The sequence below is a fragment of the Somniosus microcephalus genome, unplaced genomic scaffold (assembly GCF_052327205.1).
Source record: "Somniosus microcephalus isolate GS21.2 unplaced genomic scaffold, FLI_Smic_1.0 unresolved_chr9, whole genome shotgun sequence".
Taxonomy (NCBI): domain Eukaryota; kingdom Metazoa; phylum Chordata; class Chondrichthyes; order Squaliformes; family Somniosidae; genus Somniosus; species Somniosus microcephalus.
The window spans coordinates 38,311,365-38,336,772 of record NW_028225187.1 but is presented as its reverse complement, the minus strand read 5'-3'; the positions used below and the strand labels follow the sequence as shown (position 1 = coordinate 38,336,772).

Below are 25,408 nucleotides of genomic sequence, written 5' to 3'. Positions count from 1 at the left end.
GATTCATTTAACGGCCTGCCTAATGACATATTGGCTCTTTTATAATCCCATATTCCTAATTCATTTAGTAGAGTTGTGCCCAGGGATGCCACCTTTCCTTTGCTTTTAGTAATATTGTAACCTAGTAATAGTTGCAGGCAGCGGAATATCTTGTCCAGCTCGCCCACCTATCCCAGGTGTCAGCCTTGTCTAAGTGGTAACACTGTTTCATCTTAATCAGAAGCGCATGGGTTAAATTCTAACGTGAGAAATTTGATCACGTAATTTAGACTCACACATCAGTGCAGTCCTGAGGGAGCGCAGCAGTGTCGGAGTTACCGCCTTTATCATGAGACGTTAAACCGAAGCACCATCTGTTCTCTCAGCTTGAACAGCATTATTCAATTAAGAGCAGAAGAGTTTCACTGGTGTCCTAGTGACTACCTAGTGACTAGTGAGCCCTAAACCAACCCAGGAACTTCCCGACATTGGCCGTCTGGTCTCACACGTTGGGAATGCTTCCAACATTTCGACGTTAATCAATGTCCTGCCTTGGAAAAGGAAGAGGAACTTCAGGCATGAAGCAATATAAAAAAAAGCAAGTGTCAAAATATCCGTTGATGAGCAATTGAATGTTTGAAGACAAATGATTATGAGATAAAACACAATGGAGAATAACTGATCAACATGCATATCTTGGGTAAGGGCCATAGATTAAAGCATGGAATGAGATAATTAACTGAGGTTTCCTGGCCCATGCACTATTAGATGCAGAATAATTTGTCAAAAACTTCACTGGGCTGATACGCCAGATGCCGGCAGTTAGAGCAAGTTTCGTTCAATCATTGCTCAATTTAACATTTTTCCTGTGAAACTGACACCTCTGCTGAAAGCTGCTGCTTGCAATTTCATAGCAACACCATCAGTTGAGGAATATGCCTTGAATACAACTGCTTTGTGCAGAGCAGTGTATCTAGGGAAGTATAACTTCTGTATTCACATCTCTGTCAGCTGTGCTTCAGTTGCTAGCACACTCGCCTCTGAGGCAGAAGGTTGTGAGTTCAGAGTCTCAATCTAGGGTCTTGAGCACGTAAAGCCTTGCTTAATGCTCCAAAGCAAAGCTGAGGGAGAGCTGCACTGTTGGAGGTGCCGTCTTTCAGATGAGATATTAAACCGAGGCCATGTCTTCTCTCTCAGGTGAATGTTAAAAAGATCCCATGGCCACTATTTCAAAGAAGTGCAGGGGAGTTATCCGCGGTGTCCTGGCCAATATTTATCCCTCAACCAACCTAACAAAAACAGATTATCTGGTCATTATCACAGTGCTGCTTGTGGGACCTTGCTGTGTGCAAAATGGTTGCCGCATTTCCCACAATACAACAGTGATTTCCCTTCAAATGTACTTCATTGGCTGTAAAGCGCTTTGAGATGTGCGATGGTCGTGAAAGGCGCTATATAAATGCAATTCTTTCTTTTTTTTCAATTTTCCTTCTGTCTTCTTTGCAGATAGATCAGTGCCGCTGAAGCGATACATTAATAATACAGCTCCCTTCTAATCAATTAGCGAAGGAAAACTGTGGCTCAGACAAGGTGCGTTTATATGTTTTCGGGATATCAATCATTACATTTTCAGCAATGTATTCATTTTCGGTTTAATTTTATGTTTGTCCTGTATATATGTAAGCTTGTATAAATGCCTCTCTCTCTCTCTCTCTCCGGAGCAGGAGGTGAGTTGGGGTCACTCGGGCCGGGCCTCACAACCGATCGGCCCGAGACACAGAGCGGGGGAGTGGCAGCGGCCGGCCGTAAACAGCGCGGCCCTGTAAACTGCCATTTTATAAAAAAGCCTTGGCAACGCCGGGCCCCCCCCCCAGCTACTATATATGTAGTGAGGAAATAAAATTAATTAAATCCGCACACTAGTCTGTAAATAGTAAAATAGCCAAGCAATTTATTTAAAATACAAAATTATTTAACAGTACAATATGGACAGTCCACGCAGGTATCTAAGGGCTGATCAGGGAGTACAGCTTAGAGTTCCTGCCAATTGTTGCTGGCTGACTCCCCGATTGTCTTTGGTCTCTGGTATTTAAGTGTACAATAACCGTGGCAGGCTGGTGCATAATCCATTAATTGGCTTAAAGCCCACGTGCACATTTGCTAATTGGCTGATTCCCTATCTCGCATCACATAATCTTTCCCCTGTATTTATTGTCACATGATCTTTATGACCTCACCTATTATTGTATCTTTGCGACCTCTAGTAAAGTTGCATGTCTACATTTCTATCTCACTGTGCCCCGTGTGATTTTACTTAACTCTAGGTTCCATTATTTGTGGTTGGTGCTTCTGTACCTGTTTTATCTAATCTTGCAAAAGCATCAAGTCCTTGTGGTTAACATGTCTGAACTGTCTCCGCTGTTGTCTCGTGTGCAAGCTGCATTGTTAACCCCTTAATTCCTGAAGGGTGCCAATGCTTCACTTCTGAGCCATATGCAAAGCCTCTTTATTTCTGGCTGTTGTTGCCAGGCAGAAATGCATTGACTACTTATTCTTACACATGAAGCTATGCTTCTGCTAAGTGTGATTTCTAAAAATCCACTTCAATATATATATAGTGAGAGAGAGTGATAGAGAGAGAGAGAGAAAGAGAGAGAGAGAGAGAGAGATACCACAATCTGCATCATGTATCTGAGAAGAACCTAAAGTGATCATAATTATAAAGGGTTTTGATAGGTTGAATCAGGACAAACGGTTCCCACTGGCTAGAGATCATTGACCAGAGGATACACATGTATGGTAATTGGCAAACAAAGAGGGGAGTTGCGGATATTTTTTTAGTACCCTATTAATTATTACCTGGAATTCATGGCTTGAAAGGAAAATAGAAACAGATTTCAGAGTTAATTTAAGGTAAGTGATTTTATAGTTGAAAATGAAACATTTACAGGGCTTTGGTGAAACAACGGGGGAGTGGGTCAAATAAATAGTTCTTTCAAAGAGACTGCACCGGCGCGATGTCCACATTCTGTGCTGTTTTATTATATATATACAATCATTTGTAAAATGTCTCTGAAAAGTACACAGAACACTTTTGATTAAACAAATTGTTTGCTGCATGTCTTTGGAATAATACAGGGTATCATTATCAGAGATGAAATATGTGTAAAGTGATTTGTTCACTATCCATGTGTATTAAACATTTCTTCCTCCTAAATATTGAAATGGCTGCAGATAGGCTACAGTAGGTGAAGCTAATATTTAAACAAATCTGCAGTTTGAATAATGTAGTGAGTAATCTTATTGTTGTACAGAGAAAAAAACAGCATTGTTGTGTGTTTAGCAATTAAATGTAATAATATGTACATATATATGCAAATATATTAAGATAACGTCAACATACAATTAACATAATCTGGAATAGAAATTAATCCTTCTGAGCTTCTCTCTGCGATCCTAGAAAAGTCTCTGATTTTTTAAATTATGGTTTTCAGTCCTTTATCATTGAAACAAGATGTTTAATATTGAAAGGTCTTCAGAGAGGCGCCGGTAAGTTATATGTGATTGCCTAAAACGCACTGTCATTGTAGGTGATTGATTCAATACATTGTTTAATATGAGCTACAGGCTTATATATAGGTATATAGGAAAAGGAGGCCATTCAGACCCTCAAGCCTGTTCTGCCATTCATTGAGATCATGGTTTATCTGCGATTTATTTCCACAAACCCGCCTTTGGCCCATATCCCTTAATTCCTTTGGTTAACGGAAAGCTATCAATCTCCGATTTAAAATTAACAATTGATCTAGCAACAATTGCCGTTTGCGAGAGATAGTTTCAATCTTCGACCAGCATTTGTGTGTAAAATTTTGGAATTTCATATTTTCACTCCTGATAGGTCTGGCTCTAATTTTAAGATTATGCCACCTAGTCAAGGAATCCCTAACCAGCGGAAATCGTTTATCTCTATCTATCCTATCTGTTCCCCTTGCTATCTTGAAAACATCGAACAGATCACACCCTCACCTTCTAAATTTTAGGACATACAATCCTAATTTGTGTAATCTCTCCTGGTAAATCAATATATTAAACACACACACACACACTGGTGTAACATGTCAAATTCATGTTCAGAATGAGTGTGTAGTAATTATATGAGCTGACAGGTCAGGAAGAGAGTGTTTGAAGACCAGGACCTCAAACCTGACACTAAGCTCATGGTCTACAGAGCAGCATTGATACCCGCCCTGCTGCACGCCTCAGAGACATGGACAATGTACATCAGGCACCTCAAAACACTGGAGAGGTACCACCAACTGTTCCTCCACAAGATCCTGCAAATCCTTTGGCAGGATAGGCGCACCAACGTCAGTATTCTCGCTCAGGCCAACAGCCCCAGCATCGAAGCTTTGACCATGCTGGATCAGCTCCGATGGATGGGTCACATTGTCCGCATGCCCGATACGAGACTTTCAAAATAAGTGCTCTAATCGGAGCTCCGGCACGGCAAGAGAGCCCCAGGTGGGCAGAGGAAACGCTTCAAGGACACTTTCAAAGCCTACTTGAAACAGAGCAACATCCCTACTGACACCTGGGAATCCCTGGCCCAAGACCGCACAAAGTGGAGGAGAAGCATCCGGGACGGCACCGAACACCTCGAGTCCCTTCGCCGGGAGCAAGATCAAGGAGCGCACGTCCACCCAAGCACCCTACCCACCCGTGCCTTCAACCACTGTCTGCCCCACCTGTGACAGAGACTGTAGGTCCTGCATTGGACTCATCAGTCACCTGCGAGCTCAGTTTTATTGTGGAAGAAAGTCATCCTCGGTTCCGAGGGACTGCCTATGAAGAAGAAGAAGAAGATTATTCGTTCCTTTAGTACCAACTTGATTAACGTGATATCTGTGTTGCAATCTCGGTTACTACAGCAACAGCCACATCATATCCGTTATGTCCAAACCAATGAATAAGGATATTAAGAAAGAAAACTATCTCGGTCCTTTGGAGGATCCGAAAATTGTGCACGAATCTAATTAGAACATGTATACTCTCTCAGTTCTTCTTGGGATCGGTGAGTATGATTCTAGTGTCTGTTAATTTTAACACCTCGAAGATTTTTATTTCAATGAAAAGTTGAAATAGAGAGTTACGCAAACTGTTTGAATTGAGGAACAGTCTACACAGGGCATTGCTCGCTGCTGTTTTTTTTTCTAATGAGCATAGTCGGTCAAACTCGACCTGTATTTGTAATTGTTAAAAGGTGGGCGAGCAATTCACAGGTTACAAACTGGATGATGTGCTCTGGTAGCTTAACAATAAATCACACAGACGTTTCTCAAGATCTGGACACTGTTCTCGTACAGTTTTAAAAGCGGATTAAAGGAAGTAAGGGCAGGGTATGTGTGGCTGCTGTATCACTAATTCAAAGACACATTGTCTATCTAACTTACTTCAAACAGTAAGTGCTGGACACACTCAGAAGGTCAGGCATCAACTGTGGAGAGAGAGTAGAGTTATTGTTTCAGTTCAAAGAACTTTCATCAGAACTGGAAGTTGTTAGTGATGAGCAGCTTTTAAGAATATAAAGTGCCAGGATAAAGTCGACGGGAAATTAATAAAAGGAGGCAGTCTGTGATAGATTGGAGGACATGAGTGATTCAGTGACAAAATGGATGATGGTGTAAGGCAAATGGGAGTGCTAATGTTGCAAGTCTACAAACACATATTGGGTGCGAAGGATTTTTAATGGTTACAGTAGAACAGCAACAGGTAAAGGAATCGTGGAAAATCTAACAAGGTGGAGAAGCTTAACCTGGTTCGGGAATGAGGCGGAAGATAGTAGGTAGACTCCCACGGGTGCGGTTGGTGGTGGGAAATTGTTTCTGGGAGGGAAGGGCTGATGGTGGAAGTGTGCGAAAGAGGTTTCTGGGAGTTGTTCCCAGTCCCTGCTCTTATTTTAAAAGCACCTCATCTCTAATATCTTCTAGTTCTCATTTCAATTATCGACCTGAATCGTTAACTCTGTTTCACTCTCCACAGATACCGCCTGACCTGCTGAGTGTTTCCTGAATTTCCTGTTTGTATTTCAGGATTCCAGGATCACAGTGTTTTGTTTTATCTATCTGCCTCACTATCTCGTTGTTTTTTCTTTCTTACACTCTCTTTTTCTTTCTTTCCTTCTTTCTTTATTTCTTTCACTCTCTCTTTCCTTCTGTGCCTCTTTCTTTACTTCCCTCTTTCTTTCTTTCTCCCTCTTTCTTTCTTATTTACTTTCTTTCTACCATTCCTTTTTTCTTTCTCTCTCTTCTGTCATTCTTTCTTACTTTCTTTCTATCTTTCTTTCGTTCTTTCTCCTCTTTCTTTTTTCTTTCTTCATTTCTTTCTACCACTCTTTCCTTCTCATTCTTTCAATCTTTCTTTCTTTCTTTCAATCTTTCAATCTTTCTTTCAATCTTTCTTTCAATCTTTCTTTCTTTCAATCTTTCTTTCTTTCAAACTTTCTTTCAATCTTTCTTTCAATCTTTCTTTCTTTCAATCTTTCTTTCAATCTTTCTTTCTTTCAATCTTTCTTTCAATCTTTCTTTCTTTCAATCTTTCTTTCAATCTTTCTTTCAATCTATTTTTCTTTCAATCTTTCTTTCAATCTTTCTTTCAATCTATCTTTCTTTCAATCTTTCTTTCAATCTTTCTTTCAATCTTTCTTTCTTTCAATCTTTCTTTTTTTCAATCTTTCTTTCAATCTTTCTTTCTTTCAATCTTTCTTTCTTTCAATCTTTCTTTCAATCTTTCTTTCAATATTTCTGTCTTTCTTTCAATCTTTCTTTCAATCTTTCTTTCAATCTTTCTTTCTTTCTTTCAATCTTTCAAACTTTCTTTCAATCTTTCCTTCAATCTTTCTTTCTTTCTTTCAATCTTTCTTTCAATCTTTCTTTCAATCTTTCTTTCTTTCAAACTTTCAATCTTTCTTTCTCTTTCTTTCTCTCTTTCTCTCTCTCTTTCACTCTCTCTTTCTCTCTCCCTTTCTCTCTGTTTATTTATTGCTCTGTGTCTATATCGATGTGTGCATCTATCACCTTTTGCACTATTCCACAGGTTGTTCCCCTGTGTCTATTCCCGTGAGCTATTTGACTGGCAGTCTGGACCCGAGCCGTTCATTTCTTTTTCCACTTTCTCTCCCCTTTTACTTTTCTTGCTATCCCTCCATGACCGTGCCCTCCTGTTGTTCTGCCTCCTTCCCTCTCTCCACTTTTGGATAGTCTACCCTCCCAAATCCCTACTACAATCCAACATAAAGAATAAGAGAAGTTATCCATTCCTTTTTATGACAACTTGACTAATGTTAACCCAGTGCCCTAATAAGTGACTTCAGTCTGTGTTGAAATCTCGGTTACTACAGCAACGTTCCTGTCATATCCATTATCTCCAAATCAATAACAAAGGCAATTAACAAAACACAATATCTCGGTATTTTGGAAGATCCGAACAGTGTGCACGAATCTAATTAGAACATGCTTACTCTCGCAGTTGCTCTTGTGATCAGTGGCCATGGGTGTACTGTCTGGTAACATTAACTACTCGAAGATCTTTATTGCTTGAAATGAGGAACTGCCGACACAGGGTTCAGCACACAGCTGTTTTTTCTCTAAAGTGCATATTTGATCATATTCGACATTTCTTTGACATTTTAAATACATGAAGTAGCAATTCACAGGATACAAACTGGATGATGTGCTCTAGTAGCTTATAATATAAATCGCACAGATGTTTCTCATGATCTGGACAATCTTATCGTACAATCTAAAAGCTTATTAAAGGAAGAAAGCAGAAGGTATGTGAGGCTGCTATAGACATACGTCAAAGACACATTGGCCCTGTATTTCCGATCGGTGGCTTTGTGCGTGCGGATGTCTCCGATCAGGAAAAATCTACGCATTAACCTGTTGGCTCTGTAGGTGCCGAGGATTGCGATCCTGGTTCTCTCCACTACAAAATGCGAGGAGGACCATGTATCCCAGGGACTCATGTGGTTCGGAGGCTTGCCCTGTTCAAAGTGCAGAGGCTTGTCCTGGATCGGCAATGTGGCAGACGGAAGGTAGTTAGACTCCCAAGGGGGGCGGATATTTATTATAAATGCTCTTCATCTCTAATATCTGCTACTTCTCATTACATTTATACACCTAAAACTTTAACTCTCTCTCTCTCTCTCTCTTTCTTTCTTTCTTTCTTTCTTTCATTCTCTCTTGACAAATGTTTGAGGAGGTTGGGCCTATACCCATTGGAGTTTAGAAGAATGAGAGGTGATCTTATTGAAACATATAAGATTCTGAGTGGGATTGCCATGTTGGATGCTGAGAGGATGTTTCCCCTAATGGGGGTATCTAGAACTAGGGGGCATAGTTTCAGAATAAGGGGTCGCCCATTTTAGACGTAAATGAGGAGGAATTTCTTCTCTCAGAGGGTCGTGAATCTTTAGAATTCTCTACCCCAGAGAGCTGTGGAGGCGGAGTCATTGAATTTATTCAAGGCGGAGATTGACAGACATTTGAACTACAGGGGAGCCAAGGGGTATGGGGAGAGAGCGGGAAAGTGGAGTTGAGGGCAAGATTGGATCAGCCATGATCTTATTGAATGGCGGAGCCGGCTCGAAGGGCCGATTGGCCGATTCCTGCTCCTGGTACTTATGTTCTTATGTTTCTTATGATCTTTAACTCCCTCCTTCTTTCCTTCCTTCTGATTCTTTCTTTTTCTTTCTTTCCTTCTTTCCGTCTTTCTTTCTGTTGTTCTTTCGCTCTTTCTCTGTTTCTTTCTTTCTATCTTTTTCCTTTGCTCATTCTCTATTTCATTCTTTCTGTTTACGTGATTATCTCGATGTATCCGTCAATCTCTTTATCCCCCTGACTATCTTTCTTTCTTTCTTTCTGTTCACTTGATTACCTCGATGTATCCATCAATCTCTTTATCTACCTGACAATGTTTTTCTTTCTTTCTTTCTTTCTTCTTCTTAGTTTTTCTTTCCTTCTTTCCCTCTTTTTCTTCTGTCGATCATTCCCTCTTTCCTTGTTTCTTTCTTTCTTTTTTCTTTCTATCTTTTTTCATTCTTTCCTTCTTCTTTCTTTTTTCTTTTTTCTTTCTTTCCTTCCTTCTTACCATCTCCTTTTTTCTTTCTTTTTTCTCCTTTATTTCCTTCTTTCTTTCTTATTTGCTCTTTCTTTCTTTGGTTCTTTCTTTCTGTCTATATGACTATCTCGATGTATGCATCAATCTCTTTATCTACCTGACTTTCATTCTTTCTTTCATTCTTTCATTCTTTCATTCATTCTTTCTTTGTTTCTATCTCTTTCGTTATTTATTGCTTTTTAATTTATTTTTCTCTCTTCCTTTGTTTGTTTCTTTCTTGTGCTCATTCTCTATTTCTTACTTTCTCTTTCTTTCTTTGCAACTATCTCTTTTTGCAACAGTCTAGAACAAAATGTATTAACATTTATATCAACTACGAAACACAAAGTGGCATTTCAAAATGTTTTTCTCGGTGTATACGATCTGTTTAATTATGTAGTAGTATAATTATGCTTGTTGTTGTCTGATAATTTTGATTCAATTTGAATTTTGTGCCATACCTGTACTGAATTACAAAGGTACACCTAATTCTGGGAAAGAAAATCTGATGGCAATTTCGGAAGTGATAACATGCGAGCTCTGGGAGCAGTTGGTTAATGCGACAAGTCAACCGGTTATTGATAGGCAAAAACTTTTCATTGATTCATTTTTTTTCTTTCAGTTCATTTCCAGGCGTTGTTCGGACAGAAAATAAAATGTATGTATGCGACATTAAAATGAATAGTCAATTCATTAATATAGTCATCAGTTAGCCGAAATTAATACTTCATAGTTGGAATTTCGTTTAACTCCAGGGCGCACTGATCTAATGCAGGAAGTGTTGTGCAACATCCCGCAATTGTTTCTTAAATTCTGATATTCAAAAAAAAAAATTGCACTTACTTGAATGGCGATCACGGCTTGTACGCGTTTTGTAAAATTGTATTTATTAACACTGTCCATCACTATTATTAGATAGGGCTCAACATTCATATCGGGCGGGGTGCAAAACGGGCAGCATCGGATCAGCCGCCCGTAATACACAGCGCCTGATATTCAGTATTTGGGTGGATCAATTGGTTGGCGACCCTTTCGGGATGCCAAAGTCGCCGGCGCTAATTTTTGCGCCCCGTAAATGTTAGCGCCACTCCGCCGGAAATTCATTAGTAGTGTCCCAAGCAGAATGTGGAGAGCGACTGGAAGAGCCCCACCTCCTTCTTGGGCTGCCATAACGGATGATCGGGTGGCTATGTGCAACAGCATCACGTGCGTTGGAGCATACCGCTGCCTCATTGCAGGGTTCCTCCCCTGATTAATAGGGTGGAATCTAGCGCCGCACATATCGGGGCCCTGCTAGACCACCAGGGAGCGGGGTGCAGTTAAAACAATCTGGTATGCCCCTGTGGGCGCTAACGGGAGGGGCTAATCCACCTAATTTACCCGTTTCTAATATGACTGCTGTTGCACTTCCCTGTTGTGTTGTTTGAAACATCATGTCACTGTTACAGCAATTTAAAAATTGCACATTAATTCCAATGATCTACAAAGCGGAGAGCTCGCTATCTCCTGACACATTTACCATTTCAGTGCGGGGGCATACATTGGTAAAGGGCAGGTTGAACTTAGGTTATTGCAGTGATATTGATGTTAATTGATTGAAGCTTTTCGGTGCTTAAACTCTTTTGACTGTGCTTTCCTCAGATGATTTATCGAAGCCAATCTTCACTGTGAATCCACCATATGAAGTCATTTTAGATGGAGAGACAGTAACTATGACTTGTCGCTGTCAGTGTCCCCTCACAATGAACCGTTATTACCGAAGGCAAGGTTTATTCACGGAACTGGAAGCTCCTGAAGGACAATGTTATACCGCTTGTGAATTCATCGCAGATCATGGCTATCAAAATCGTTACTCATGTGTATGTCTACACTCAGAGAATGAACAATGGAGATCTTCAAGACCGAGCAACACTATTCAGATAATTATTCGAGGTATGTTAACAAAACCTATTCTCCCAATGGGATTAGAACAATTTGTGCTTACTCAGCAATCAAACGATCCAGTGGAACAGAAGGACACTTGCGCTGCAGTTATATTGGACCTTGGATGTTAGTTTTCAAACCCAACCTCTTTACATGGTGTGAGCGGATTTCTTAATGGTTACCAGCACAGCAAAGGGTTATCCGGTGACAATAACTCAACTTAAGATTCACACACGATTTTTTTTTCTATTAACAGGTTTAGTACATACACTATTAACATTAATTTTATATAACTGTTCTACAAGGTTATATTATTTCACAATAGAACCTTAGATTGGTTACAGCACAGAAGGAGGTCATTCGGCTTGTCGAGCCCATGCCAGCTCTCTTCAAGAGCATTTCAGCTATTCCCGCTCCTCCCGCAATTTCTCCATAGCCCTGCCATTTTTTTCCCTTCAGGTACTTATCCAATTCCATTTTGAAAGCCATGATTGGGTCTGCCTCCACCACCCTTTCAGGCAGTGCTTTTCAGATCTTTTTGCTCGTACATCAACATTCTGTATTGTCCAGTCAATGCACATTCCATCAGCAGATTCATACCCACACATGTTGACATTTCTCATACATCAATATTCAGTAGTTACTGGTCTTTGCACTGTAATTCAGACGCCTTGTATGCACACAAGTTTACACTTCTCGTAGATTAACATCCCATTGCTTAGTTTGCAATTGGGCCAGAAATTCGGGTCAGAGGCTTCCCGCGGGTGCAAGCCCCCGACCTGCACTCACCTAGCATGCCTGCCATTGTGCTGTGGGCCCGCGTGGGATCCCGATCCTGGGCCTCCTCCAGCTGCCGGCGTGCAGTCCTTGCATATCCCAGGGGTGCAGTTAGTTCAAAGCGTATCCTGGGATCACGTGGGCCATGGAGAGCCAATCGTAGCAGGGAATCTCTATTCATCAATTTGACAGGAAGACCTGTCAAATCTATGAAAAGAGATCAGCCCCAAAACCTAACTAAAACTTCAAATACATTTTTTAAAATCACATTTTTAAATAACTATAAATTACATAAATTAACTATTTTAAACAATAATTTTAATTAAAAAAAAATTAATTACAATTTTTAACGGGGCTAAAATTAAACTTACCTTTCTTTAAAGTATTTAAAAATAATAAACCTGTGGAAAAAATGTTTTAATTTTACATAATTCACCACTTTCTTTGTTAAAACCAGGCCTTATGTCTGCTTGTTATAAGCATAGCTGCTGGAGACTTACACTCCTGAGCAACCTGGAAAAAAACAGAATTTCCATGCATACACGCTGCCTCTCTGGCGCATGCGTTTGACCTCCGAACTCCTTCCTTCAAGGGAATGGAAGTTCCAGTTTCCGGTGCATGCACGAAACCGGCACTTCCGTTGGGCCTACGCATGAGTATCCAGCGCATACTTACCCGTGGGGACCCGAAAAGGTTAGTTGATGGGATGTTTATATTAAGGCAATACAATAAACATCAATCTTGAACACTGGCTGTTGCTAAGTGAAATCACTCTCTCGCTCTCTCTCTCATTCTCTCTCCAATGATGCCAACAGCATTTATTTGCTGTGTACTGAATGAACTATACATGAAAACCTTTCAGAAGCCGATTAATCCGAGTTCCAACAGAATCAGATAAGTGGAACGTCGGCCTTGGAATGGGAGGTCATTTAAAGCGTTGAGCCAAAAGAAGGTCGGGTTTTGTAGATTGAATGGAGATGTTCAGGAAGCGTCTAACCAAAGGTGATTATTGAAAGCAGAAAAATAAAGACTGAATTAAATAACTTGCATAATAGAAAAAATCAGCACATTCTGGTTCACCCTGTGTCCCATCTGTCCTTTCCTTGAAATAATAATAAAAAGCGAAGTATGCATTGGAATGAAGGCGACAGATTTTGTTCCATTTTCACAAAAGTGTCCTGATATGTTATTGAGTAGACTTTTGACACACAATTTCATGCGGTATTTTTGATACAGATGAACTCCCGGAGCCGACTTTCTACATGGACCCACATTCCGGTGCAGTTTCAAATGGGGAAAATGTTGGCATTTCCTGCAAAGGCGACATTCGCTCAAGAGGGGGTACATTTCTATTGTACAAAGATCAGAAAATAAACCATGTACAGGCTCGCACTGTGACTGGCGATGAGCGGAATGTGACCTTCAACATTAATACCCGAAGCAAAGGCTTTGTGGGAAATTACAGTTGTCGATATCAAACAGATGTTGCAGGACGTTCGATAAATTCGCCATTCAGAAAAGATGTCCCGATTATGGAGACAGGTAGGGACCAACACATTTCAAAATGAGGTTGTGTGTTCTTGTATCTCAATGTCTGTCTCGTTCGCTCATATATTGTAAATATAGATGACCAATTCCCTTTAAAATCGAACTGAGACATACATATTTCGCTGCAGCTGTTAACTGGGGATCGTTCTGTTATCTGCTGGCTTAAAGTTCCCATTAGTTCTGCATAGCCTGCAGAGGCTGAACCCCTCCGCCTGTTATCCAGAAATAATGGTCACGAATTAAGAGCTGGAAGCGTTATTTAACGCTGTTTCTTCATAAGCGTTGAAACGCCAGAAAGCTCCTGAATTTGATTTCCATTCGCTTTGAGCGCCGTGCATCAGCAGCAAACATACTAGGGAATGGTCTCTGCATACATTCAGTGTTGCCTGATAGGGTGCACCACAGTTCTTGTGTCTGTCTCCACCAAGAGAACTGTGCAAAAGATTAATAATACATGAACCAGTCTGCGGCTGAGAAAATTCCCAGGGCAGAGGTACGAAAGCAGCGGTATCGGATATGCCACCCGTCTTAATCAGCAGTCGAATATCTCGCCCATCGATATCTTCTGATTTTTAACTTGGGCACTCCTCCATTTTCTGCATGGTCTGATGGGCGTGGAAGGCCAACTCGGACTATCTGTGATCCATCCAAGTCAAGAGATCACAACTTGAATGATATTTACACGTTAAATATGGCGCAACGCAAATTCACTGTGATGCTGCCTGGTATGATGAGATAGAGATACGAAAAAATCCTTCAAATCTACAGGCTAGTTTTATTGGCCCAGATATTCTGATTCCTACGGGTGGGTATGCGCTGTGTACCCGCAGGAGTAAGACCTGCTTTTACCAGGATAAGAGTTCAAAAAAGAAAAAAACATTTCACTGATTTATCATTTTAAAATACTTTTTTAAAAAAGGTAAGTTTATATGTAGCCCTGTAAAAAACTTGAATTAGTTCTTTCAAAAAATTATTTTTTTGTTTAAAATACTTAATTTATTTTAATTTCAAATCATTTTAAAAATGTGTTTTTAAAAAAAAATTGTGGTAAACCACTGTTATAGTTATCACTGTATATTGTTCTCACTGTTCTCACTGTCACATCACTACACGAGGTCGCCTCTTGTCGCACTGTTATACCTGGGCTGACCACCTCCGACTCCGCCCATTACCTGCCCAGGTATAAAGGTAGCTGACTGGCTAGTATTCCTCCCTGTTGGATCGGATCACCCACGAGGGTGGGCTCTGTTATTTAGCCAATAAAAACCTTCAGTTACGTTCTTAACTCGTCGCCTTTTATTGGACTAATTGATAGGCATATCAATTTTATTGACTAAATTTTAAAGATGTCTGATAATGAACAGCAACAGCAAGGAGCTCACCCAGCAGCACAGCAACAGCAGCCTCCAGACAACGGGCCACACCAGCCGGCTTGGCTGCAAGCCTTGAAACCACCATACCTGGATCTAAACCCACAGGCACCAAACTCAGCCAACGACTTCAAACACTGGCTGGACTGCTTCGAATCGTACCTGGAGGAAGCCGTCGTCCCTCAGAGATCCAAACTAAGAGTCCTGAAAGCCCAAGCGAGCCCGAGAGTATATACACTCATCCAGGACATGACTACGTACGACGACGCCATCAACCTACTGAAACAGCAGTACCGGAGCCCGGTAAACTACATGTACACTAGGCATCTCTTAAGATCTCGCCAGCAACAGCCAGGAGAATCGATAGCTGAATTTTCACGAGCGCTGAGACAACTCGGCAGGAACTGTGACTTTAAAGCGGTGACGGCTACTGCGAACATGGAAGACAATGTCCGCGACGCCTTGGTGAGAGGCCTACGTTCCGACTACACACGTCAAAGACTGCTTGAAGCTAAGGACATAGACCTGGACAAGGCCGAAGCCCTCGCCCTCACCCTAGAGGCCACCCAGCAAGACCAGGAAGCGTTTGCCAGGTACTATTCGCGACCCTGGGACTCGGGCTCGACCCCCACCCCACCACCCTTCACAGCGCTGCCCCCGGGACCTACCTCAGCGTCTACATCACGGATCCGACCGGGCCCGCTAGCCCCGGTACCGGCCCCGACATCAGGCAACCCCGATCGGGCCGCTGGCTGCTTCTTTTGCGGCCAGGAGAAGCATCCGAGGTCGCGCTGCCCAGCCAAAAACTCGACCTGCAAAACCTGCCTCAAGAAAGGCCACTTCTCCAAGGCCTGCAGAAGCAAATCCTCAGAAGCCTGCAGAGCCTCATGGGAAAACCAGGGGCGGCCATCTTTGTGCGGGGCAGCCGAAGCCTGCAGAGCCTCATGGGAAAACCAGGGGCGGCCATCTTTGTGCGGGGCAGCCGAAGCCTGCAGAGCCTCATGGGAAAACCAGGGGCGGCCATCTTTGTGCGGGGCAGCCGAAGCCTGCAGAGCCTCATGGGAACAGCAGGGGCGGCCATCTTTGTGCGGGGCAAACGATTTAAACAGAGCCTCATGTGAACTACGGGGGCCGCCATCTTCGCCGCCATCTTGTCATGACAACGACGCGCTCATCTACACCCTAGCTTCCGTGACCCTGGATCAAGCCCGCCCGCACCACCTGGCCAGCTCAATGATGGACATCAAAGTCAACGGCCACGCCACGACCTGCCTGTTCGACAGCGGAAGCACGGAGAGCTTCATCCACCCAGACACGGTGAGCCACTACTCCCTCCCCGTCCTGCCAACACGCAGCCGCATCTCGATGGCATCGAGGTCGCACGCCACAGACATCAGCGGCTACTGTGTCGTGACATTGTCGGTTAAAGGGACAGAGTATAAAAAATTTAAACTCCTCGTAATCCCCCAGCTATGCGCTGCCGTCATACTAGGGCTGGACTTCCAATCCCACCTCCAAAGTGTAACCCTAGCATACGGTGGACCCCTCCCCCCACTCACATTCGACAACCAGCGAAAGTTAAACCGCCCACCGCGTAACACCTGCAGCCTATCCACCCTCAAGGTACCGCCACCTTCCCTGTTCGCTAACCTCACCCCCGACTGCAAACCTGTCGCTACTAAGAGCAGGCGGTACAGCGCTGGGGACAGAGCCTTCATTAGCTCTGAGGTGCAGCGACTCCTGAAAGAGGGCATTATTGAGGGGAGCAGCAGCCCCTGGCGTGCCCAGGTGGTGGTAGTCAAGACCGGCGACAAAAATCGCCTGGTTATCGACTACAGCCAGACCATAAACAGATACACCCAGCTGGACGCATACCCCCTCCCCCGCATATCGGACATGGTCAATGAGATTGCACAATACCGCGTATTCTCGACCATCGACCTCAAGTCGGCCTACCACCAACTCCCCATCAGCCCGGAGGACAGCCAGTACACCGCCTTCGAGGCGAATGGCCGCCTCTACCAATTCCTTAGGGTCCCCTTTGGTGTCACCAACGGGGTCTCGGTTTTCCAACGGGAGATGGACCGGATGGTTGACCAGAACGGACTACAGGCCACTTTCCCCTATCTCGATAACGTCACCATCTGCGGCCGCAACCGGCAGGACCATGACGTGAATCTGGAGAAATTCCTCCGTACGGCCCAACGGCTGAACCTCACCTACAATAAGGAGAAATGCGTGTTTAACACAGCGCGCCTTGCCATCCTTGGCTGTGTAGTAGAGAACGGAGTCATCGGCCCCGACCCCGAAAGAATGCGCCCCCTCATGGAGCTACCACTCCCCCACTGCCCAAAAGCACTTAGGAGAACCCTGGGGCTTTTCGCCTACTATGCCCAATGGGTACCCAATTATGCGGACAAAGCCAGACCCCTCCTGAAAACCACATCCTTCCCCCTCACGGAAGAGGCGTGCGCGGCCTTCTCCCTCATTAAGGGAGACATAGCCAAGGCCACAATGCACGCAGTGGATGAGTCAATCCCCTTCCAAGTGGAGAGCGATGCATCCGACTTCGCCCTAGCCGCTACCCTTAACCAGGAGGGTAGGCCGGTAGCCTTCTTCTCAAGGACCCTACAGGGCCCCGAGACCCGACACTCGTCGGTCGAGAAGGAAGCCCAGGCAATTGTGGAGGCAGTACGGCGCTGGAGGCACTACTTGGCAGGCAAACGATTTACCCTCCTCACCGACCAACGCTCGGTTGCCTTCATGTTGAATAACAAGCTGAGGGGCAAGATCAAGAACGACAAAATCTTGAGGTGGAGAATCGAGCTTTCCACCTATGATTATGAGATCTTGTACCGGCCCGGTAAACTGAACGACCCCCCTGATGCTCTTTCACGCATTACATGCGCCAGCGCGCAAAGTGATAGACTTCAGACCCTCCACAATGACCTCTGCCACCCCGGAGTCACCAGACTCTACCATTTCATTAAGGCCCGCAACCTGCCATACTCCATCGAGGAGGTCAGGACCATGACCAGGAACTGCCAGATCTGTGCTGAGTGCAAACCGCACTTCTATAAGCCGGACAGAGCAAGCCTGATCAAGGCCACCCGCCCCTTCGAGCGTCTGAGCATCGACTTCAAGGGGCCCCTACCGTCATCCGACCGTAATGTGTACTTCCTCAACATCGTTGATGAGTACTCCCGTTTCCCCTTTGCCTTCCCCTGCCCAGACATGACCAGTAACACGGTCATTAAATGCCTGAACAAACTCTTCGCCTTGTTCGGGTTCCCGAACTATATACATAGTGACCGGGGCGCCTCCTTCATGAGCGAGGAACTCCGTCAGTTCCTATTGGAGAGGGGTATTGCAGCAAGCAGGACCACCAGCTACAACCCCCGAGGGAACGGCCAGGTGGAAAGAGAGAACGCGACGGTATGGAAGGCCACCCTCTTAGCCTTAAAGTCTAAGGGCCTCCCAATCTCCCGCTGGCAAGAGGTCCTCCCGATTGCGCTGCACTCCATCCGATCACTACTTTGCACTGCCATTAACACCACCCCCCATGCCCGAATGTTTGTCTTTCCCAGGAAGTCGACTATGGGAACCACCCTACCAACCTGGCTGACCTCTCCGGGACCCGTCTTGCTGCGAAAGCACGTGAGGGCCCATAAAACGGACCCCCTGGTCGAGAAGGTGAACCTCCTGCACGCCAACCCCCAGTACGCCTATGTGGCTTACCCAGACGGACGGGAGGACACTGTCTCCTTACGAGACCTCGCACCCTCACCCCCCCTCCCAACCCCCCGAGTCCAGCCGAGGTAGACGGCATGCCGGAACCCCACGAGCCTTTGCCGACTACGCAGACACCAGCTTTAACACCGGATAATGTAACACCGCCGCTGCGACGATCGGAGAGGCTAACGAAGCCTCCGGACAGACTGACATACCAGAGCTGGTAATACACTTCACCCCGCCGGACTCTAATCTAAACAAGGGGTGAATGTGGTAAACCACTGTTATAGTTATCACTGTATATTGTTCTCACTGTTCTCACTGTCACATCACTACACGAGGTCGCCTCTTGTCGCACTGTTATACCTGGGCTGACCACCTCCGACTCCGCCCATTACCTGCCCAGGTATAAAGGTAGCTGACTGGCTAGTATTCCTCCCTGTTGGATCGGATCACCCACGAGGGTGGGCTCTGTTATTTAGCCAATAAAAACCTTCAGTTACGTTCTTAACTCGTCGCCTTTTATTGGACTAATTGATAGGCATATCAAAAATATTATTTAAAGTTTTGCTATGTTATTTCATTGATCTCCATTCATATATTTGACAGGTCTTCCCTCCTGCGATTGGTTCCCCAAGGCCCACGAGATCCAAGGGACGCTGCGATTGGAAAATACGGGCCATTATAAAAATGGCAATTACAATGGCCCAGAAATTCAGGTCGGGGGCTTCCCGCGGGTGCAAGCCCCCGACCTGCACTTACCTAGCGCGCCGGCCATTGAGCTGTGGGCCCGCGTGGGATTCTGATCCTGGGCCTCCTCCAACTGCCGGCACACAGTGCTTGCGTATCCCAGGGGCGCAGTTAGTTCAATGCATCCCCTGGGATCATGTGGGCCATGGAGATCCAATGTTAGCAGGGAATGCTTCATTCATAAGTTTAACAGGAAGAGCTGTCAAACCTATAAATAGTTTAAGCCCCAAAATATCACTAAAATTTCAAATAATTTTTTTTTTCATGAAATTTTAAAAATAACTATGAATTACATAAAATAACTATTTTAAACAATGATTTAAATTTTTGAAAATTTAGTTACATTTTCTAACGGGGATAAAAATAAACTTACCTTTCTTTAAAGTATTTAAAACTAAAAAACCTGTGGAAAATTTTTATTTTATTTTAATTAATTCACCACTTACCTTGTTAAAAGCAAGCCTTCTGCCTGCTTTTTAAAAGTGTAACTCCTGGAGACTTACCTTCCCGGAGAAACCTGGGAAAAAAATGTAAGTTCGATGCGCACGCGCTGCCTCTCCGGCGCACGCGTTCCATCTGTGAACCCCTTCCTTTAAGGGAACAGAAGTTCCGGTTTCTCGTGCATGCGCAGTGCATGAACGAAATCGGCACTTCCATTGGGCCTACGGGTGAGTACCCCGTGCGTACTCACCCGTGGGGAACCGAATTTCTGGGCCTATGTTTTTTAAATTATGAAAGCACGGAAGTTGGCTTCTATGATAATTTAAAATCATGATAGAAGCAAACTAGTGTCAATAGTTAGGGGTCTATAAGAAAGTGTAGTAAATACAATATTAGAGGGGAGACAGCAGGAAAAGTCCCTCTATACAGAGAGATGTGAGGATATGGGGCTTAGAAATTTGACTCGGGCATTGGCGCAGAATGGGCGCCATATGGGCGGTATCGGTCTGCAATGGAATTGAATATCATGAGCATCATATAATGGACGGCCGATCTGATATCACCGATCCTGCGCCACCGCCCGAGTGTAATGTCGAGCGCAATGTAACTGGATCTCAAACGGGGCGTAAAATAAGCGAACAGTGCCATACTGATGTTTTCTTTGAATTTTCCACCCATGTTCAATTTCACCCCCATATAATCATACTCACATCAAATGAACTTAATTTCGGGCGTGAGGTAGAATGTGTCACTGACGCAAAGCAGTCAGTCAAGCAGAGAATATCATCTCGTGCCCTTTTATGCACTGGACATTCTGCTGGACGTAAACGCTGACATTTCTTGTGTGCTGATGAAATCTTAGCAATCTTCCATCTTTCTATCACTGTATAGGTGCAGATAACAGTTTATTGCTGAACATTGGCCTGGGATGTGCTGCTGGGCTCATCGTTTTACTGGTTGTGCCGCTGACCTGGTTCTTGATCGCGAAGAGAAGTAAGTGATCATGGGGGAAAAAAGTACGAATTTTCACATGAACTAGGATCGTTGAAAAGCTGGTCAGGCCTTTCAAACAGCCTGCAGTCCTCAGTCCAGCATTAAGATTGTGAAAGGTGACGGTAAGGCAAATGTTGAAGAATTCTGTCTGCTTGCTTTGGAAAGGCTTCTCTGTCTAGTCGGATCTCCAGAATATATTGGCCCGGATATTGCGGGGCCGATGACGGCGTATGCACAGCGTACACACCATTGGAAGCCCTCAGAATGGCCCCGCAAGTTCCAGTTTTTGGCGTAACGCTGCGCATGCCCGATAAACCGGAATTGGCGACCTGTCGCGGTGATCATCGCATGTGCCATAAAAAAACTCTATTGCTGGAGCAGATTTGCATTTGACTATCTCGGGATTAAAAAGAAGCTGTGCGCATACGGGGTCCAGAATTGCTCTCTTTTTTCAAATGGTAGATATTTATTACATGCCCTTGCAATTTAAAACAAAATCCCATTGCTGATCTACAGTCCTGTCTGTCAAGCTCTGTCTTTTCACATTGCCTCAATCCGCTCACTCATCTTTGCATAGACCTTTTCTCTTTCTATTTGGACCTGAAATCGTGTCATTTGTTGGTCACTACTCCTGAGATGACTCATCTACTTCAGTGAGTGCCCAGGAAAACACTGACGCCTGGTAAAAGCAGGCACTGGCCCTGCTTTTACCAGCGTAAGGGTTAAAATAGATGTTAAATTACATTTTCTAAATGATAAAAATATACAAAAACCTTTAAAATTAACTCATCTAAATTTTGTCCTGAATTAAAATTATTTTTCAGACAATTCAATTTTTATTTTAAATGCTTAATTTGGAGCTTTTAATTAATTTTGAACATGAGAATATTTATTTTTATTAGAATTTTGTAAATTATTATTTGTTTGGGGATTTTTCATTTGCTTATGTGGATTCTCCCTTCTAATGTGTTTACGTAGGATTACAAAGGATATACGGCAATGTAACAGGCCATTCAGCCCAGGCAGCCCATGCGAGTGTTTATGCTCCACTCGAGACTCCTCCCATCTTTCCTCATCTAACTCTATCAGCATAACCCTCTATTCCCTTCTCCCTCATATGCTTGTCCAGCCTCCCTGAAATATATCTATACTATTCGCTTCAACCACTCCCTGTGGTAGCGAGTTCGTCATTCTCGCCACTCTTTTGGTAAAGAAGTTTCTCCTGACTCCCCTGTTTGATTTCTTGGTGACTATCTTATATTGATGGCTTCCAGTTATGTTCTTCCCCACAAGTGGATTCATTTTCTCTATAACCACTCTTTCGAAATGTTTCATAATTTTAAAGACCTCTATTAGGTCACCCCTCAGCCTTTTTTTTCAAGAGAAACGAGACCCAGCCTGTTCATCCTTTCCTGATATGTAAACCCTCGCCTTTCTGGTATCATCCTTGTAAATCTTCTCTGCACCCTCTCCAGTGCCTCTATATCCTTTTTATAATATGGCAACCAGAACTGTACGCAGTACTCCAAGTGTGGTCTAACCAAGGTTCGATACAGGTTTAGCATAACTTCCCTACTTTTCAATTCTATCCCTCTAGAAATAAACCCAATGCTTGGTTTGCTTTTTTATACGCTTGTTAACCTGTGTCGCAACTTTTAGAGATTTGTGAATTTGTACTGCGAGACCCTTTAATCCTCTACACGACCGAGCCTCGCATCCTCCAAGTGACCAGTGACCTCCCCACAATCCCTCCCAAAATGTAGTACATCATATTTTTCCGTGTTGAACTTCATGTGCCAATTATATGCCCATTCTCCAAATTTACTGACGTCCCCCTGTAATTTGTTGCAGTCCTCCTCAGTATTGACTATCCCCCCCAATTTGGTGTCATCCACAAACTTAGAAATAGTGTTTTTGATTCCAAAGTCTAAATCGTTAATGTAAATTGTGAACAGCAGTGGTCCCAGCACTGATCCTTCTGGAACACCACTACCCACCTTCTGCCACTGTGAATAGCTACCCTTTACCCTTGATAGTGTCATCTGTGGTTCAGTTCGCCTGAGTCCGTAGGTTGTGGGTTCAAGTCCCACTCCAGATACTTGATCACAAAAATCTAGGCTGACAGTCCTCAGTGTAGTACTGAGGGAGTGCTGCACTGTCGGAGGTGCCGTCTTTCAGAAGAGACATTAAGCCGAGGCCCCGTCTGCCCTCTCAGGTGGACGGAAAAGATCCCACAGCCACTATAGAAACATAGAAACATGGAGTAGGCCATTCAGACTTTCGAGCCTGCTCCGCCATTCAATATGATGATAGCTAATCATGTATCTCAATACCATATTCCCATTCTCTCCCCATACCCCTTGATGCCTTTTGTGTCTAGAAATCGATCTATCTCCTTCTTAAATAGATTCAGTGACTTGTCCTCCACAGCCTTCTGTGGTAGAGAATTCCACAGGTTCACCACCCTCTGAGTGAAGACATTTCTACTCAGTTCAGTCCTAAATGTCCTATCACATACCCTGAGACTGTGACCCCTCGTTCTAGACACACCTGCCATTCTGAGTAGCTACACGTTACTCCTACTCACTGCTTCCTGTCCTGAAGACAGCCAGCAATCCATTCAGCCACTTGTCCCCTGACTCCGCATTCTCTGATCTTGTTCATCAGCCTATTATTGGGTGCTGATCTGACTCATGGGAATCGAGGGACGCTTCCTAACCACTTGCCTACCTGGGATCCGTGGGCCTTTATGCAGCCTGAGGACGCAATGACTCCGACGCCCGTGACATAAGAACATAAAAAGTAAGAGCAGGAGTAAGCCATATGGCCCCGAGAGCCTTCTCCGCCATTCAATAAGATCATGGCTGATCATCGACCTCTACTATACTTTCCCGCCCAATCTCCATATCCCTTGATTCCACTAGAGTCCAAATATCTATCGATCTCGGCCTTGAATATACTTACCAACTCAGCATTCACAGCCCTCTGGGGCAGAGAATTCCAAAGATTCACCACCCTCTGAGTGAAGAAATTCCTCCTCATCTCAGTCTTAAATGGCCAACCCGTTATCCTGAGGCTATGACCCCTAGCTCTAGACTCCCCAGCCAGGGGAAACAACCTCTCAGAATCTACCCTGTCAATCCCCCACAGAATCTTGAATGTTTCAATGAGATCACCTCTCATACTTCTAAACTCCAGAGAGTATCGGCCCATTCTACACAATCTCTCACCATAGGCAGCCCTCTCATCCCAGGAATCAATCTAGTGAACCTTCGATCCACCACCTCCAAGGCAAGTATATCCTTCCTGAGAGCCAGCAGGTACTTTTGGATTTATTTTTCGGGTTGGAGGCGTACTCCGGAGGTACACATCCGACCGCAAATTTAGGCCCTATATTATTTAAGGTGGTAATAGCTTCCGACTTTGTTGTCAATATTTTGGGGTAGGAAGAGACGAATTTCTAGACCTATAACAGCAAGCAGTTCGCGTTGTTGGTGAGGTAACCAAGTAGAGGAAACTGTTTTTTTCTTTCTCATTCCATATTTTCTTGCACCTTTTGTGCGTATGCACGTCTCCATTCCTTGATTTCTTCTGGGAAGGGTGCATATTAAACAATTGAATCTACTTCACTTGTATTAATATTCAACAGTGGAAATTTTGATAGTTTGGGTCACTTTATTGCGAAATTTAACATAGTGATTTATATGTTCCCGTTGTTAACCTTGCAGGACAATTAAGAAGGCAAAATATTGAGAGGTGAGAATACCATGAGACACATTTTATTTTGATACTCATAGTTTTCTGCAAATTATGACATTATACTTTAATCACTCAAGTTCATTGCAACTTAGGTACTGGTGCAGAGAATAAACATTAATTTGGGGCTATGTTTAGGATAATATAACATTTCTGTGTATGTTACAAAAGGGCGGCCTCTGCAGGTGGAGTCACGAGTCACGACGACGCTGATAACACGTGTAAGTGCAGTGTTGCTTTAATGAATAAGGTTAAAAATAATGGGCCAGAATATGCCATGGAAATGTACAGCACGTTTGGAATTTCCACATGCGAATGCACGTGCACAACATCCCGAAATTGCTATCTGTTCCATTCCGACTTGACAGATGATTTGCACCGATGGGGATATTCTAAGTACTGGCCAAAGAGTAGGGGCTAATTGCTCAGCAACATTACAATTTTAACAGCTTATGCAAACGGGCACAGGGCCTGACACATACCGCCTGACAATTCCAAAGATTTCTAAAAGCTGTATGTACCGGAAATGGAAGCATTTTCGGATTTTGTCCAGGCAATGTTTCTAATGTCCGAGAAAAGCTCCAAGGAAGTGCTTGGTACATTGAGCTAAGTGCGCATTGTGTTCGGAGTAGTTACGCCACCGACCGTAAGATCCAGGTCAATATGATTCTAGGTGACGCTAACAGCGACAGATATCTTAATAGCTTAATTTGTAATACTCGTACCTGGATTGGCTTTTAGTTATTAATGCACTGGTGTAACTAATATGGAATAAAAAACGCAAAATAATACCCTGCATACGATTGAATTAGATACAATGCGGGTGAAATTTGACAAGGGCCTGGAAACAAACAGGCGGATTCGCATTTTTTTTTTATTCGTTTATGGGATCAGGGCATCGCTGGCAATGCCAGCATTTATTGCCCATCCTTAGTTGCCCTTGAGATGGTGATGCTGAGCCACCTTCTTGAACCGCTGCAGTC

At 43.8% G+C, this 25,408-nt stretch overlaps 1 protein-coding gene across 1 annotated transcript in view; it reads left to right on the top strand.

Annotated features, from left to right (window-relative positions):
* Positions 1-25,408, top strand: part of LOC147085087 (immunoglobulin superfamily member 1-like) — a 109,491-nt gene that overhangs the window by 68,944 nt on the left and 15,139 nt on the right. The window contains exons 3-6 of the mRNA XM_085979429.1: positions 10,771-11,067; positions 13,072-13,377; positions 24,398-24,425; positions 24,597-24,646. Coding sequence (XP_085835555.1) covers positions 10,771-11,067; positions 13,072-13,377; positions 24,398-24,425; positions 24,597-24,646 — 681 coding nt within the window. The remainder of the gene's footprint in view (positions 1-10,770; positions 11,068-13,071; positions 13,378-24,397; positions 24,426-24,596; positions 24,647-25,408) is intronic.